Source organism: Paroedura picta, chromosome 3 (genome assembly GCF_049243985.1).
Source record: "Paroedura picta isolate Pp20150507F chromosome 3, Ppicta_v3.0, whole genome shotgun sequence".
Lineage (NCBI taxonomy): Eukaryota > Metazoa > Chordata > Lepidosauria > Squamata > Gekkonidae > Paroedura > Paroedura picta.
The window spans coordinates 141,433,386-141,451,841 of NC_135371.1; the positions used below are offsets into that span (position 1 = coordinate 141,433,386).

The 18,456-nt window shown below is 42.8% G+C and overlaps 1 protein-coding gene across 23 annotated transcripts in view; it reads left to right on the plus strand.

The window, feature by feature from the left end:
- SLC39A11 (solute carrier family 39 member 11) overlaps positions 1-18,456 on the plus strand; it is a 402,448-nt gene that overhangs the window by 363,750 nt on the left and 20,242 nt on the right. For 18 of the 23 annotated variants that reach the window (XM_077328331.1, XM_077328329.1, XM_077328324.1 and 15 more), the window contains 4 exons: positions 1,697-1,795; positions 7,830-7,988; positions 9,530-11,050; positions 13,573-15,350. In XM_077328331.1, coding sequence (XP_077184446.1) covers positions 1,697-1,795; positions 7,830-7,988; positions 9,530-9,608 — 337 coding nt within the window. In that variant the 3' untranslated portion in view covers positions 9,609-11,050; positions 13,573-15,350. Of the gene's footprint in view, positions 1-1,696; positions 1,796-7,829; positions 7,989-9,529; positions 12,200-13,572; positions 15,351-18,456 lie in introns of all 23 variants that reach the window. The other 5 variants (XM_077328311.1, XM_077328313.1, XM_077328321.1 and 2 more) reach the window with 2 other exon arrangements.

Genomic DNA, 18,456 nt, shown 5'->3' on the forward strand with positions numbered 1-18,456 from the left:
TAATAATAATAATAATAAAATAATAATAGTCCTTCCACCCCCTCATCTAGATTATTAATAAATATGTTAAAAAGTACTGGGCCCAAAACCGAGCCCTGAGGTACCCTGCTACTCACCTCTCTCCAGTCTGATGAAACACCATTGACAACAACTCTTTGAGTGCGTTTCTCTAACCAATTCCCTATCCACCTAACTATCTGAAAATCCAGATTGCAGTCCTTCAACTTATCCATCAGAACATCATGGGGAACCTTATCAAAAGCTTTACTAAAATCCAAGTAAAATCCACTTATAAAGTGAGAACATATACACTATTGTACACTTTGCCAGTTTATATCTTCAATCCGAATGGCTGAATTGTTTTCAATTTATGGATCCAGAAGGCTTTCATAATTAGCACAAAATGTTTGTGGGCGAGCGAGAAACTGGAGCTCTACTTCCAGACCCTAGCTCTCATGAATATTTTGAATGACACATGTAGAGTTAGACAGGGGTTCACTTTGAACTCGGGCTAAATAAGGGGGAAAGCATTTACAATCAGAAGTATCATTTCAGCAATAGATCAGAGCTAGTAATGTGACATAGAGACTCTTGTGGTGCAGAGTGGTAAGGCAGCAGACATGCAATCTGAAGCTCTGCCCATGAGGCTGGGAGTTCGATCCCAGCAGCTGGCTCAAGGTTGACTCAGCCTTCCATCCTTCTGAGGTCAGTAAAATGAGTACCCAGCTTGCTGGGGGGTAAACAGTAATGACTGGGGAAGGCACTGGCAAACCACCCCATATTGAGTCTGCCATGAAAACGCTAGAGGGCGTCACCCCAAGGGTCAGACATGACCCGGTGCTTGCACAGGGGATACCTTTACCTTTTTAGTAATGTGACAGTCCCTACACCCTGTCAAAGTTTTCAGATTAGGCCTACTTCCTGGTCTGAGCAGCCAAGCATGAGGGACCACTCTCTTGTCTGTTCATGTTGTTCCTGCCGTTCCTTCAGTTTCTTGTTAGCTGGGTCCTGGTCCAAATAGGGATGCCAGTCTCTAGGTGGGACTTGGGGATCCCCCAGAATTACGGGTAATCTCCATGCTAAAAAGATCAGTTCCCCTGGAGAAAATGACTGCTTTGGAGGGTGGACTTTAGCATTATACTCCAGTGAGGTCCTTCCCCTCCCCAAACCCCGCCCACTTCCGGCTCTACCACCAAAGTCTCTAGGTATTTCCCAACCCAGAGCTGGCAATCCTAGTTCCAAATACAGCATTCAGCAGCTTATGTTATGTGTCTATAGAAGCCATTATACCTGCTGAGATTAACACATTTAAAGAAAATGTTGCTGCCTCTGCTGTGTGTTTCAGCTCCTTGGAATTTGACACGGGAGGCTATTTTAAACTTGCTATCTCCCTTTTTGTGACAAGTAATTTCTTCGCCCACCTCTGCATCGCCTTACTTCCTTAGGGCATTGTTAAGGTTGAGTAAATTATATACAACACTTTGAAGATGCAAATAAGAGTTGGATGCCATAACATAAGAATCATTGTGTTGGGCCTGAGGACTGAAAATGCTAATGTTAAAAAGAGATGCTTAATAACAAGAATTTTTCTTCCAAGTATCATAACCTTATGTCTCTTATTCCTCCTCCCCACCCCCAATATACAAAATCATTTTCTATTGTATATCATCTATAGTCTTTTTCATTTTATTCACAGGAATCTAGCAGTTGGGATTGGAATTCAGAACTTTCCAGAGGGGCTAGCTGTCAGCCTTCCCTTACGTGGGGCTGGATTTTCAACATGGAGAGCATTCTGGTAAGGAAGACCTCAAAGTGGTCCTTGAGTTGCCTGTTTGCTGTGGTAGAATTGGAACTGTCCTTGGATAGCTCTCACTGATACTAGAAGGCGCTATCTATGGACTCAACATCATTGTGGTTACTTGTAAGCCTCCTGTTTGGTCTGTCCCAGCACTCAGCCAGAACTAGAAATCACTTAGCTCCCTGTCTCATACATTTCAGCTGAGATGGCTTAGTAAGATCAGATGTTTATGCCAAGGAGTTGGTCCTGAACTTTTCACTTCATGTAAGCAGCCCACCTTCCTCCTTTCTCAGGCAACCTGTAAGAACTGAAAGAATTGTTTCTATGAGGTGTGTTGTGTGGTTCCTCAAGAATGAGGCATATTATATTTTCCTGTGATTAGCCTATGGGCTTTGTGTATTCTTAATTTTGTAAGTTGCACACAATAAATCCTTATCAATTGTTCCTCTTAATATTTGTGAAACAGCCCTGGGGGTGGAGAGTGTCCTGGCTGTCCAAGATGGAATAGGACCAATCAGGGTGTGGCCATCCCTTTCCAGCTCCTGCCCTGATTGGCCCTCCCTCTCCAGCTCCTGCCTTCCTTCTCTAGACGCTAGCCACTTTGCTCTCAGGCGCATGAAAGAGACATACAGAGACACAGGGAGCCCTGCCAAACTACAAACAACCCCTGATTACCTGCTCCTGCTTTCTTGCTAGTGTTTATATAATGTTACGATTTACATTGTGCAGACATCCAACCTTTTGGTTCCTAACTGCCTTTCAGCTAGGTTTTTGTTTTTAGCCCTTTGAAGTTTTTATCCCTTCTGTGGTACTCTTTCAACCTGACCTTATAAGGCACCTGTTAAAGCAAAATAAGAGAGAACGAGCAATATATTTCTTGGAGGAAGGTCAAGATTATAATGCAGTAGACAGAATAAATAAGAAATGTGCATGGTCACGTGGATGTTGGGATAACTCATGGTAGAAGTAGCAACTAATTTGTTTGTTTGTTTGTTTATTTGACTTATTGCCCGCTGCTCCTGGCGAACTGGCTCGTGCCAAAACTGGCTCGTTACAAAAACAAATTCCAATACACACCCCCCCACGATAAAAGCCCCATTAATACCCAGTTAAAAACACAATAATAACAAGAATGGGGGGTTGATGCTATAGATAAAGGTAAAGGTAAAGGTATCCCCTGTGCAAGCACCGAGTCATGTCTGACCCTTGGGGTGACGCCCTCCAGCGTTTTCTTGGCAGACTCAATACGGGGTGGTTTGCCAGTGCCTTCCCCAGTCATGACCGTTTACCCCCCAGCAAGCTGGGTACTCATTTTACCGACCTCGGAAGGATGTAAGGCTGAGTCAACCTTGAGCCGGCTGCTGGGATCGAACTCCCAGCCTCATGGGCAAAGCTTTCAGACGGCTGCCTTACCACTCTGCGCCACAAGAGCCTCTTGATGCTATGAGATACTGATCATTATAATTGGTTATAACATTATAATTGGTTATAACACTGTTGTTGCTCCTGTTGATCTACTTGAACTGGCAGTAACCCTGATAGGATTCCCACATGGACTGCTGGTACCAGGCATACAAATTCAGCACTCCAGTTGAACATATTTTTTTTCTCTGCAAGGGAAATTGACAGACATAGCTTTTTAAGAAAGTTGAAACTGGTTTGAAATGGCCATTTCACATGTCCCACACCCAGACATACTTGGCAGGTATTCGAAACAATATAAAGCCTGCAAAAACCTGAGGGAATAGGAACAGGTATATGCACTGCACCACAAGCACCAGTCTGTGCTTCAAAATGTGCCTTCCACTTCTTAGAGAAAATAGTTTGCCTCCAGCTGTGTGTGATCTTTGATGGCTTCTGGGCTGTTCTGTACATGTTACTGAGGCTTATTGTGGACCACACAAGTGAAACCCTATAGCATACTCATGATCCCAAGACCTTTCTTTTTGTATTTACTGTGACTATCCTCAAAGAAAAATGGCAAATCAACTTCTTAAAGGATAGGCCAGAGAACTAAAGGCTGTAATTGTTTAGAACTCTAAAAAAAACAGCCTATTGACCTAGAACTCGATTCCACCAACAATTTATGCAAATGGGTGGTGCTCCTCACTTCTGCAGATATCCAACTCCCCCACAACAGAAGGTTCCTCAAGGATCCTACAAGCCCCCTGTCCCTCCATGGGGCTGTTCGAGGAGGGAGAAATGAGTGAATTCCACTATAGGACCCAAGCCCTAGGCTGCTTCTCAATAGGTTGTCCCTGTCTACTATTGTTGTTGTTGTTAGGTGCGAAATCGTGTCCGACCCATCGCAACCCCATGGGCAATGATCCTCCAGGCCTTCCTGTCCTCTACCATTCCCCAGAGTCCATTTAAGTTTGCACCTACTGCTATAGCAGGTGCTTTATAAGTACAGTGGCATATATTTGTCTGTCTGTCCAATACAATTGTGTGTGTCAGTTATATATTTACTAGCTTCAAAGCCCGTTCCTAAGAACAGGCCTTGAAAGGGTCCCCTCCCCTGGCTCCTTGCCAGGCAGCTTAAGGTGGCTTTGGGCTGCAGCTCGCAGCCAGATCCAGTGGGGCGGGCGGGGGCTGGGCAGCTCATTAGCAGGGCCAGGACAAAGCTCCTTAGCAGGCAGTCAGCAGGCCTGGAGGCCCTCATCAGCAGGCCCAGCCTAGCAGGCCAAGAGGCCCTCATTAGCAAGCCCTCCACCATGACCCTTAGCCCAGGGCCCTCTCCCCTTACCTGCTGCTGGCTCCAGGCACTGAGGTGTCTGAAAGCAAAGAGGCTAGAGTCCAGGGACGGTGGGAACTGCAGGGGCAGGGCCCATCAGGGCAAAGCTGGCTGAACCCTGATTGGCCTTATTTTAACTTGGACAGCCAGACACGTCCCACCCTCTAGGCTGTTTCACAAATATATAGAGGAACAACAATGGATAAGGATATTGTTAAGTACAAGTTTAAAATACATATGTATACACCACTATTTGATCCTAGCTAATTAAGATACAAATCTCTCCTATGAAAGAACACTGTACTAGGCCTCAAAAAGCCCTTACATTGGAATTGCCTTTCAGACGTTATACTTGAGAGGCCAGTTACATGCATATGTTAGGTGCAAGCTTATTCTCTTTTATGACTTTCATTCAGCGTGAAGTAAGCCTCTATGGATCCTGAACGCATGAAAAACACTTACTATTAAAAACTGGCTCTCAATAATAGATCTCTTTCACTCCCTCATGTGTCTTTTTCCTGGAAATCAATGTAGTAATAATATGCTAAACTGATTCAGTCATCCTGGCGGTTTCTGTTTGCTCCATTTTGATGTGCTGATGGAATAGTTCATGCAATTTGGGTTAAGAAATGGTTTCCTTTCCCTTCATTCTGGGCTGAATTTCAAAACCACTTCCCCACCCCCACCCTCGGTGGTTTAAAAGCCTAGGTCATGAACTCAGGAGCTGTCAGGCTGTATTATTGCCTGTGCGTGTGTACAGAGTGTTATGATGTATGAGAGAAGTCAGACAAAGGATGTTGGGAACATCTGCCTCAAAAGTGTTATTTTCAAACCAAATAAATCCACTTAAATATATCTAGTGTCTGAAAGGGGGAGGAATATCGAAGTCAATTCCTCAGAGATGTGGCAGGCAGCCCGTTTCTTAACACAGAGAACTCGTCCAGTTAGAAAAGTGAGGGGGTGTTTCTCCAACTTGCCTTGGAAAGAATGCCATAGAGTGGCTAAAGTTGTGGCAGGGTTGAGACCAACAGGGTTATTTTTAAAAGCCACTTTTATCCCCCTCTGTATGGTTGATGAGACCTTGAGGGTGGAATTAAGCACATGAGGCGATAAAAGAGACGTGAGCCCTTAACATTTTCTTCTGGAGCAGAGACGGAATACTGCTTTCCCTAAGTCAGCCAAATGTTCTGATAGCTCCCTGGAAAACTAGGAAATAAATGAACTCTGAAGAACAACTCAGAGCTTAAATTTGGGACTGAAATAACTGAGAGGAAATGAGGAAGACGAATCCCTGTTGATGCCTATTCTGAAATGATTGTGAGCAAGTTATCTTCAGAAATGTGAAGAGGCTTTTTTACCATGTCTGCTGAGAATAATAAGGGAAGATGTAATTGGTTTGCATGCACATTAAAAGAAAATTAGTCAAAGTATCAGGAGTCAAGGATAATTATTTTCCCCTTCTACACAGCTGCTGTTTTCATCCAATGCAAACAGTGGTAGATACCCAGACCCAATTCCTCAAGGAAGCTCTAAGATTATTGTAGTACAGAACTGAACAAAGTTATACTGACCGTACTCTCAATAGAATAATTAACCCAACTCTCTGTGCTAGCCTTTTTCAACTTTTTTACCATTGAGAAACCGCTGAAACATCGCTTCCCAGCCTTTTGGCTAAGATCAAGTGAGAAACCCCTGAAGCATTCTTCAGGCTTTGAGAAACCCCAGAAATGACACAACCGTGCAGAATATGGTTGAGAAGCATAGCTGTGGACATGCCCAACTGGGGCCCCTACCCTTTCCACCCCCTCCAGGCCCATCGATCATTTTGGGAGGGGGACATGGGTTGACATGACTGTATTTAGTCAGATCACCAATAAATGTTTAGTAAGAAATTTTAAATACATTAAAAATTAATTAGCTCCCACCCATTTGAGAAACACTTCTAGGGCCATCAAGAAACCCTGGTTGAAAAAGCCTGCTAAATGCACATTACTGGAGGAGCTAATAACCTCTGCTGTAAAGCTGCCCTGAATTTGTGGCTGTAGTAGGATTGACTCTCTGGTGTGCAGCTTCTCCTTCAAGGCAACAGCCCAGTTCCCTTACTCACTGCTGTCTCTCTTCTCCACTCTGTGTCCCTACCGCAAGTAGGGTTGCAAGTGCAGTGGTATGGCATGTGATGAAGGATCACCTTGCCAGTAATTTGTGTTCTTCCAACTGACTTTACCTGGGGCAGCTAATAAAAGTGAGAAGCCATCAGGGAAGGCTGTTTGCAGGGAAACTGAAGTTTTGCAGGATCATAGCAAATTCTATGCTTTCCTCATTCCAGGGATGATCAGCAATGCTTTCTACATCCAATCTAAAAGTGTATATACTATTGGTAGATGAGGATGCCCTAGTTGACAAGGACTGTAGGATGATTTGGATTCAAGACAGAATCTGGTAGCTGTGCTAACAGCTTTTATACCATCGTTTAGACTTACACATCTGTTATTTCATAGTGTATAATTTTTGTAGAAAACCTTTCCCCCATAAAAAGTTTTTTATATCAGTCACTTAATAAGAAATTCCAGGAACCAGTTATCTGTAAGATGCCAATTTCCCCCTCTTCTCTGGAAGTTTAAAAGCCTAGACCATGAACTCAGGAGCCAGAAGATTTAATGCAACTGTCCTGATGAGGTTGAAAGAAATCACATCATGACAGTTTACGCACTGGTGGTTTCATGCCAGGCTGCAGGCTGGAGATTTAGTCGTGACAGATTGCCTCACCTCTTCAAGAATCCACACAGGGGAACATTTGGCCTGGTGCACCTCATCCACCCCCGAGTTGTGCTCCTGCACGGGAGCTGGGGCAGTGAAGTCCCCAGTGCATAAACAGTCATAGGGGAGCATTTGGCCTGGTGTGCCTCATCTGCCCCCGATTTGTGCTCCTGCACGGGAGCTGGGGCAGTGAAGTTCCCAGTGCGTAAATAGTCCATGAGAGAGAGAAAGGGAAAACAGTTTTCCTCCCTGCAGTAGCCTAGCCAGTTATTCTCATCTTTGTCTGCAGACTTTTGTCATTTTTCAGATTAATAAACAGGAATTGCCTTCTTCTGTATTTGCTCATGAAAGGCTCAGAGAAGCTTCTGTTTGTTTTGCAAGGCTGAGCCCTGTTGGTCTGACCCCAGAGGGGAAGAGCTAGTTTACCTTTCAGACTGTGGTGGACTGAGGGGAAACAGGGAGAAACAAGCCACAATGCATAAAACAAAGGCATCCTATTTCTGCTCACAGCGTCTCCAGTGACTTTTGATTGCTTCATAGGTATGGCCAATTAAGTGGCATGGTGGAACCATTGGCGGGCATTTTTGGTGCTGTGGCTATGGTACTAGCAGAGCCTCTCCTTCCATACGCTCTTGCTTTTGCTGCTGGTGCAATGGTCTATGTGGTGGTGGATGACATCATCCCAGAAGCACAGATCAGGTGAGGATCATCATGTGCCTGCTTCCAATCTGTTTCCTTCATCCAAACCTCATGACATAAAGAGAGGAGCTTGTTCCAGATTGATCAGGGGTGTGCTTGTGTGTGAACCAGCCTCTTTCTAAGGTCAAAGTTGCATCGTTTCAGTTTAATTTTTTTCCTGGGGGATGAGAAAATGCCATCAAATTTCCTTCAACAAAAAGGCACGTTTTTCCCCATCAGTCATCTTTTGAAGATGAAGCTTTGATTTATTGGGTCAATAAGGTCTGAAAATAGATCTTTAAATGAGTTTGCCGCAGTTGCAAATAAAAAGCAGGCTTGGAGAACTTATTCAAGGCAAGAGCTTTAGGGGAGGGTGATATATATATGAATGAATGAATGAATGAATGAATGAATGAATGAATGAATGAATGAATGAATGAATGAATGAATGAATGAATGAATGAATGAATGAATGAATGAATGAATGAATGAATGAATGAATGAATGAAGCCCATGGCTGGTAGTTCTTAATCCTCCTCTATATGCAACTTGACTTCCTTCACATCCAGCAGCTTTTCTTACTTTAATTTCAGAAACTGGCAGAAAGAAAATCACCTGAGGAACACATTGCAGGGACATATTCATGGGTGGCAAGAGAAAGGGACATTTTAGCAGAGCCTCAGTTCCTTCTCCATATGTGAATGGGGCATGGTTATGCCACCATCAAGCCATGTTTGCCTTTTAAGCCTTGAAGTGTTTAAGATGGGTAAGCACGAGTATTAGAAAGTATACAAGCTCACTTTCTAGCAGTTTCAGGGCTGTAAAGAGCACAGATAACAATTGTCTCATTGCTTACAATATTTTTTAAGGTAGAAAAATATTGTGGCTCATAGCAACTAGCCATGTTCAGCCAGACACCTTTCCCTCACTGATTGCCATTTCTGGAACAAGCCATGAGTTTCCATGCTTGAAACCACATTTCACTTTTGCAGTAACAGAGGCAATAGCAATGCTACCCAGCAATGCTATAATTTTGCCATTTTGATACTCATAAAGTAATTTGTGCAAACAATGGAAAATAGATTCAAATGGGTAGCCATGTTGGTCTGAAGCAGCACAATAAAATCAGAGTCCAGTAGCACCTTTAAGACCAAGAAAGATTTATTCAGGGCGTGAGCTTTCAAGTGCTTGCACTCTTCGTCAGACTATGAACTCCTTACACCAGGGGTAGTCAACCTGTGGTCCTCCAGATGTCCATGGACTGCAATTCCCATGAGGCCCTGCCATCAAACACTGGCAGGAGCTCATGGGAATTGTAGTTCATGGACATCTGGAGGACCACAGGTTGACTACCCCTGCCTTACATGACAGGGAATATATAGCAAAAATCAATTCTATTACATCAGTCTACTGCCCTGAATAAATCTTTGTTGTTCTTAATGGAAAATCCATTTCGCAGTCTTGCTGAAAACAAAACCCCCTTAATTAATTTGCATGTCTGGTTGCTCAGGCTATGAGAAATCATTATTTCTTTTGAAATAGTTCTCATTTTTTCTTTACAGTGGCAATGGGAAGCTGGCTTCCTGGACTTCCATCTTAGGATTTGTGGTCATGATGTCCCTGGATGTTGGACTTGGATAACAGCAGATGCTTTCTTTCCCTACATTTTTGTCTTTCAGAATCTATAAATCTAGCCAAAATGCACATCAGAAATTGGAACTGGAACTTTGTATATTACCTAATCGTACTGATCTAGGTTGATGTTGTTTGCCTTTAATTATATGGACTTTTTTATTTGTCATAATGTTGTGCCGATAGCATAAGGAAATACAGACCCCCCCCCCCCAATTTGCTTTCTTCTTTGAGGATGGCAGTACGAAAATGTTAATAAATCTGCAAAGAATAGTATGTGCTTCCTAATTTTGAAGCAGGTTTTCATATCCATAAAGGTCAGGTTTTATCTGCGAATGTCTTTGCTGTGTGTAAACAAAGCTTGCCGTGTGTTATGATTGAAAGGTGCTGTCCTGAAGAGAGCTATGTCTTATGTGCTGCTATTGGTACCCACCCACAAGAATAATGTGTCCAGATGCATTCTTCAGGTCTTCGGAAATATTGGGGCTCTTCTAGTTGTTGGAATGGGAAATAAGTTTTAACCATGAGGATAAATAGGCTCATGGGAGGCATGATCTTTCCTGTGTAAAGGAGCATCTTTTTTTTTCTTTCAAATTTCAGAATGTTTATGGCAAATGTTTGAAGTGTGCTGCCTGCTGTAGTCCCATTCCTTTTTTTATATGTCTAATCTGGAAAGAAATACCACACTGATCTTTTAGGATTATAGTGTTTTGTTCTTCTCGGGGAAAGAAAAGGGCTTCCGTGAAATATTAATGTACTGTCTTGGCAGAATTGACTCTGCTATTCTTCCATATTAATCTGACATATCAACAGAAGATGACAAGAAAAACTACTGTGCTTCATGGTGGAAAAAAAAGAATTAAATTGGCATCTTGTCAATTCTGCTAAAAGTGCTTGCATCAACAGCTAACAATTTTGGGAGCTTAAGATCTCTGGTTTTATTTTAATTTTTTAGCATTTATTATGCCAATAAAACCCAAAGAATGATGAAGCCATATCACTGGATTCCATCTTCTCATAGGTTGTTGTAAGGTTCCTTAAGAGATGCTGGTTGATAATTAGTGCCTAATCCACTGAGCAAGCAACTTCTGGTCCAAGAAAGCTGTGCCCTTCCCCCCAAGCTCACAAATCAGAATCTACTTGGCTTTCTCACAAACGCCCATATTCTAGACTTCAGGGAGGATGGATATGGGGGAGAAGGTTGGAGAGTGGCTGCCCAGGGAGACAGTTACCAGCATCCGGAAACCATGGAATTGTTTCTACAGATTAAGGATTTTGTTTATACCTGCTTGTATGTAAACAAGCTTGTGCCAAATGATTAGCAACTGATCTGACCTATTAAATGTGATTATTACATTGAATAAAAGAAGAGATCCAGATGGTCAGTTCTTTCCTTTAACCTGCATTTTTCCTGTTAGGTTTTTTACAAAAGTATCCTGCCAAAGTCTCACGTATCCTTTCAGCAAGCATCATAGTTCACATTCAACTGAAGCTGGATATGCTTCAACAAATTCTTGATTTATTTAGACCGTTTACACACTGGGAACTTCCCTGCCCCAGCTCCCGTGCAAGAGCAGAAATTGGGGGTGGATGAGGTGCACCAGGCCAAATGCTCCCCCATGTGGGTGAAGGAAGAAGTGGGGCAACCTGCTACGGCTAAAACTCCAGCCTGCAGCCTGGCATGAAACCTCCAGTGCATAAACGGTCATAGTGTTACATCTGGTGACAGTGGACATCTGCTTCTTTACTGCCATGATCAGAAAATATACCGCCCATGCTCTGGAGGTGATCTTGTGCAAAACACCATAGATGCAAAACTGCCCTGCTTCTCCCTCCATATCACAAGTTCATTGGTGCAGTTTGAGTGGTAGCCTGCCACGATTGGACAGAAGAGATTTCAACCGGTTTCATTTAGATAGGGCCTAATTTTTCCAATATGTAGCTGGAAATCAAGCTAACTAAGTGGATAGCTTGATCTCTTTTGTGCTATTGTGCTCACTATAAATTGCCATGCAGTAATAATGCATTTTATAGGCCAGCAGGGATCAGTTGACTAACAGTGCAACCCCCTTGAGCTTGTACCATTAGGCCCCTGATCACTTAAGGGCAGGGAAACACCTTATTACTTTTTCCTAGGAGTAGGACTCTCTGAATAGACCCTTATTAGGATTCAGAGTAGCCCTGCTTATCATTGCACTTAAAGAAGCCAAGATATCCCTATGAAGCTGCTATATCTGACCTGGCTGAGCAAGACATTGCCCATGTTCAAGTAAGCCAACCCTCTGCTGGACCATCTGCCTGAGTGAAACTTGTTTAAAAATAGAATATTCAAACTTGCAAATATATTGCTACCATATGTGAATAAAAAACCCAAATCTAGTTTTGTTTTTGTCAGGGCTTAGATGAAGGCTTTGGTGGTTTCACCTGATTCTGATTCTTCATTCACTTGGTCCTGGCCTGAACAGGAGAAAAGAAATATGGATAGCTGGAAACTAAGATACAAGTAGCTGAACCCAGTGGCCTGTGTTCTACCACGTCACTAAGCAAGTTTTGGAGCTTCCTTCCCCTTAAGAGACTTTCTCCGACAAAAGAATCACAAGGTAGAGGAGGGGTCCTAATGTAGGATAATGGCCTCTGTTCTTGACAAAGGGAAGCCTGATCATTTAACAACAGTGTAATTGCACAGGATGATGTTGTACGCTCCATTTATTTCCCTGAAAGGAGTTTTGCGGCCTGCCATATCTGGTCCACACTAGGCCACCAAGACTAAATTTTATCCGTGAGCTTTGAAGTTCCCTATTCAAGTCTGGGAGATCTTGACAATTGTTTTTATTATAATCATAACTTTATAACAATATAATCTCAATGTTAAGCTGGTTACCCATATACCCACATTAAATTGGATGTCAGCCAAAGCTACCTATCTGGCACGTTACCAAAATGTCTTCTTTAATACCTTACTAACAATAGTGCTACAAAGCAACCGCAGGGCTTCCATCCTGACTAAAGGTGTGCCATTGTTTTAGATTTGATCATTTGTTTTTGGAAGCCAAAATAGAAGATATTCCCCTTACAAAAACCTGATCGAAATATTATACTATAAGATTTAGTGATTAAGAATGTAGTAGATCAGATAATTTCAGTAATACCCCATTAGCCCAATTACCAAGACAATAGCTATGCTAAATGTCTCATTAATTAGGCTTGTTCAGATGTATCATATTGTACAGATGTTTACTGTCTAGATTAGGTTACTGGAGAGGGGGTTATTTCACCTTAGTGCTTTTAAAGGCCTAGCAATTTGTTGATGCACACAGAAATATACCAGCAGTACTTTAGGGAAGAGATTAATTGTTAGGTAGTTAGCGTTCTTTTAAGCCACCAGGAAATTGTGAGTTTATTTGGGCACATCATTTTAGTGCGTGAAATTTTAGACTGCTTCTACACAGAGACAAGCAAGCATTGTTTCGAGTCTACCGTTTTGCCTTCCCCAAGAGCAGAGGGCTTCTTTGCAGGAATATAACTGTTTCTTTAATTAATAGAGTCCAGTAGCACCTTTAAGACCAACAAAAATGTACTCAAGACGTGAGCTTTCGAGTGAATGCACTCTTCTTCTGAGGAAGAGTGCATGCACTTGGAAGTTCATGCCTTGAATAAATCTTTGTTGGTCTTAAAGGAGCTATTGGATTCTATTTTTGTTGTGCTACTTCAGACCAACATGGCTACCCACTTGAATCTATCTTTAATTAATGGTAACTGTCTCTCTATCGAGTTATGATGCTATACCAACACGGCAACCATCATTTTAAAAACTGGCAAAAAGCCCTTTGGCAGTGATGGTAGAGTGGTAGCAGATGTAAAGGAAAATGAATGGAAATTGCACCAATGGAAGCAGAACAGGTCTGAAATTTGCACCTTTCTGTCTACACTGTGGGCAAATCCTCCTTGACTCTTACTGTTTCACAATGATCAGAACAATGTAGGTTTGGGTGACACTGAAGCCACCCTATGGAACCACGGAAGCAGAAAATCGGGGAAATTTTGTGAAGATGCTAAAAAAATCCCAGAACAAAACAACTTCAGATTGTAAAGTGTGAGTGTGCCTATATATCACATTGTGGTAAACAGTTTTGTATTTCATATTTTGCCAAGTAAGGGTAGGAGTTCATATATGATACTGTCAAGGAATCCAAGTCTGAACCCCATAGGTTCTCACTGCTGGTGCCTACAAGGAATCTATCCTTGATAAATATATAATTTATTTAACCAATATTTCAGAAATAGTTTGATCCTTAGCCAACATACAACTCTAAAATCATAGAATCATAGAGTTGGAAGGGGCCATACAGGGCACCTAATCCAACCCCCTGCTCAACGCAGGATCATATAGAAAGGAAAACAAGAATATCTAGGTTAACTATTTTAACAAAGTTGAAAATCTACATCAGATAGCACAAGCTTATAGCTTGGTGCATAGAGAGCCAGCTTGGAGAGCAGCAGCCTCTGATCTGGAGAACTGGGTGTGATTCCCTACTCCACACATGCTGGGGAACTTTGGGCTAGTCAGAGCTGTTCTCACAGAGCAGTTCTATTAGAGCTGTCAGCCCCACCCACCTCACAGGATGACTGTTGTGAGGAGAGGAAGGAAAAGGTGTTTTTAAGACTCCTTTAAGACTCCTTCAGGTGTTGAAAAGCAGAGTATTTTTCTTAGATCTTCAAGTATTCTCTGGATTGTGGTCCATTGCCATTTCAGAGTAGTAGCTAGCTTTCCTCCTCAATTATATTTTTGGGGTCAACCAGCCTCATGTGATGATAATCCAATCAGGATGTGTTCTCATTGGAATATTCTATAAAATTACCTCATCACTCTTAATCCCCACCCCATCCTATGGGCTGCAGGTTCTCATGAAAAGCCAATTAGCACATTTGTAACTCTGGCCTTGGAGATGATAAGGACCAATTAGGCAGAGAGGCCCAACCTGAAAGCTAAATGAGCCCACGTTAACCCTTCAGAGTAATCAGGAGTGCTTTGCCCTTTGTTACCATTTGTATAGGAATGAAAAAGTTCATAGAAAAAGCAGGAGCTGGGCTTCAGTAGATATAGCTTGAGTTTTGAGTCTAGAGCTCTTCGTTTCTGAGCTGCTACAATCACTGGCCAGGTTTTTCTAAAGATTTTGTTACAAACATAAGGCTCTTTAGTAAAGAAATCTGAGAATTCCAAGGCAGTGACACTGGCACCAGTTTTGTGCTTAAAGACCAAATTCCACACTGCTTAAGGTGGTTCAGAGTCATGCAGATTTCTGCCCTTTTCCTTACCTCTAAGAGAGCCAGTTTGGTGTAGTGGTTAGGAGTGCGGACTTTTAATCTGGCATGCTGGGTTCGATTCTGCGCTCCCCCACATGCAACCAGCTGGGTGACCTTGGGCTCTCCACAGCACTGATAAAACTGTTCTGACCGAGCAGTGATATCAGGACTCTCTCAGCCTCACCCGCCCCACAGGGTGTCTGTTGTGAGGAGAGGAAAGGGAAGGCGACTGTAAGCCGCTTTGAGCCTCCTTTGGGTAGGGAAAAGCGGCATATAAAAACCAACTCTTCTTCTTCTTCTAAACAGTTTGGTAATTTGACTGGTAGCATCAGTTTATAGCCCAATATGTCCTTGTTCTTTCAGCGGGGAAGTTCCTGCTAATCTTAACCAGAAGTTAAGAATGCCTAAAGCATAGCGGGTCCAAGCCATCAACATCATAAACTTAAGGTAGGTCAAAACCAAGACATTTTCACGTATTATTTATTAATTTTATTTGATGACATTCATATACCACCCTCCCCTGCGGCTCAGGGTAATTTACATTGTAACTTGTGGTGTGGTCATTGAAGGCAGTGTACCTTGGGCTTCGTTCATTCTCATCTTTCAGAATCTTCCTTATTGACCTCCCAAAAAAGAGAGTATAATTGGAAGTAGAACAAGAAGAAACCACAGCATTGGAAAGAGACCCTAGTTTCACCTCCCTAGGTGCACTTTTTCTTCATCTGAGCATGCCAGAAAAAGAAGGAAGTGAGCATGGAAAAGAGAGGGACACTTTCAAGCAACCAGGTGAATCACCACCCTTACTAGGCAGCATGATTTAGCTCACGTCTCCTTTTGCTCTGCTTATTGCTGAGTCAGAGATGAGGAATGCTGAAGCCAGCACTATCTCTCCCTTGCCAGTGTGGCTGGTTCACCAAAGGCTCAGGCAGAGCTTTCTCCTGCAGGGATTTCACATGCATACCCAATGTTTACCTGCCAGGGAGGGAAGTGGAGGAGGTGCAGCTGAACGCGGTTGTGGTTTCTAGGGAGGAGGCAGCAACAAGAATCCCTGAGTTGAGAGCTTTGCACGCAACCAAACAATGATCTTATTATTATAACTGATACCATAAAGCCCTGCGCAGCATAAAAAATGACTCTTGATGCTGAAGCCAGACTTGATTGTACCACCTGAGTCACTGCTCTTAAAGGCATGCTGGTTTCACCTGTTAACCCCACTCTCCATCGGTGGGGAGAGGAGGGGGAAGACAACTTTACAACAAAATGCCTTCTATTCTTTTTTTTTAAATAATCTTTGTTGTACTTGGCAATAAGACAGCAATTAAAACCGAGAAACACACAGCAGCTTCTGTCTCCTAACTCAAGAGCAAAAGTACACTCCTCCACTGCATGACGGCAGAGTTCTCTAGAGCGTCTCCTTTGGGTGTTTGTAAATAATGAAGCCACTTTCCATTTGGAGAGCACCTCTAGGTCTGTGGCAAGCTAAAGGAGAGGGATGGGAATGTTTCATTTTGAAATGTTAAAGTAAAAGATCCATTTCTACAACTAGAAATGTTTATCTTTCCAGAGTAGGTTCTGACCTGCTGGCATATACAGAAACATAATGGGCCCACTATGGAGTCAGTCCACTCTCCCCCCCCCCCAAATATATCCAGGAGTGGATCTTTGTTGTTTTTTCCCCTGAGGAATCAATGCCCATTGCACAGTCTTCCGTGAGCAGATGCAGTTCTTCCATTGGATCCCCCCCCCCCTTCGCCAGGGCTCCACCATCAAAATTCTCAGCAATATGGTCAGTTTCAGGCTGCCATGGCCTGTTGAAAGTGTAAGAGGAGATTCTTAAAGCTGCTTTCCCTTCTGGCTTCCATTTTAGTAGAATGTTTTCCTGCCTTGATCTTGGTCTAAGAATTACAGAATAAGCATTAATTTTTCTTTATCAGCTGCCTTTAAGTCTTGTGAGAATCGGGGCTCAGTTTTAGCATTTCTAACTGAACACAAGTCTTTCTGGCATACAGCCTCTCCACCTGCAATTCTTCTTCCATGTGCTTTGTTTGGGGGGGGGTGAAAACACTTCCAGGGCTGCCCTCAGCCCTTTCCCCGCCCCCTTTCCATCCCATCTTGGCAAGTCCTTTTTCAAAAATTAAGGAACAGTTAAGTACAACTGGATTCCTTTTCTTTTTTCAAAGAATCTAATGATCTTCTGCATTTTTTCTTTTATTCCCCCCCCCCTCCTCAGTGCAATGCCTGTTTTTGGTGCAGAAGACAGTAATTGCACTCCAGAATCAGGATTAACATTTGCAGATTTGAGACAGGATCCAATTGGATTGATTTAAGATCCACAGCTAATACTAAGAAAATGGTGAATGCAGGTTTCCGATTTTAAAACTGGGCAACTAAATCCTTGAGCAGGCCACAAAACTGGAATGGTTAGCTATTGTTTCACTTGCTCTTGCAGGCTGCTGAAAGTATCTAAGTTCAGTCACCACTGATATTGTAAAGTGGGTAGGAATCTTTTGTTTTTCAGCTTATACCCTCGTTCAGTGATAGAGCAGCTTCTTGGAATACAGAAGGTCCCAAGTTCAGTCTTCAGGTAGAAGGTGAAGTGAAAGATCTCTTCCTGAAACCCTGGAAAGCCAGTCAGAATAGAGAAGACTGACCTTAATAGTCCAGTGGTCTGACGCAGGATACAGCAACTTTATATGCCCAGCCTCTGAAATGCCATGGGTTCTTCTTCATCTTCATTTTCCTTTTTTGTTTGTAATATCTGGAGTGAAAATACCCTCTCCCACTTTCCCTGTTGTACACTACATTTCATTTATATATCCTGCCCTTGAAGGATTAGTACAAGGTTACAAAGGCAAAACAAAAGCACATCATAAGCTGAAGCAACCACATGTCTTGGGGACACAGACATGTTTTCACCTGGCATCTGAAGTTCAACAAATGTGGCACTGGACAAATCCCTGTGAGAAGAGAATTACATATTCAAGGCACCACAAGACAGAAAGCCTGTCACTGGTTCTTACTTACCTTACTTCTGAAAGTGAAGGTACAAAGATAATAGCTTCTGAAGCAACAAGCAGATTCATATGGAAGTAGATATTCCTTCAAATACTCTGCTCCTAGGCCATTTAGAGCTGCATAGGTAAAGAATTGGTACCCAACTTTAATTGGTAGTTGTTAGGTGTGAAGTCGTGTCCGACCCATCAGAGCCCTATGGACAACGATCCTCTAGGCCTTCCTGTCCGCTACCATTCCCTGGAGTCCATTTAAGCTTGCACCAACTGCTTCAGTGACTCCATCCAGCCACCTCATTCTCTGTCTTCCCCTACTTCTTTTGCCCTCAATCTCTCCCAGAATTAGGGTCTTCTCCAGGGAGTCCTTCCTTCTCATGAGGTGGCCAAAGTATTTGAGTTTCATCTTCAGTACCCAAAAGCAAATGACCAAATAATTTTTGTGTGTGTAGATTTTTTGTAGGTCTATGTGGCTCATACCAGGAAGGTATCTCACCATCACCTTGTGGTATCTGAACAGTCTTCCAAAGCAGCCTTGCAGGAAG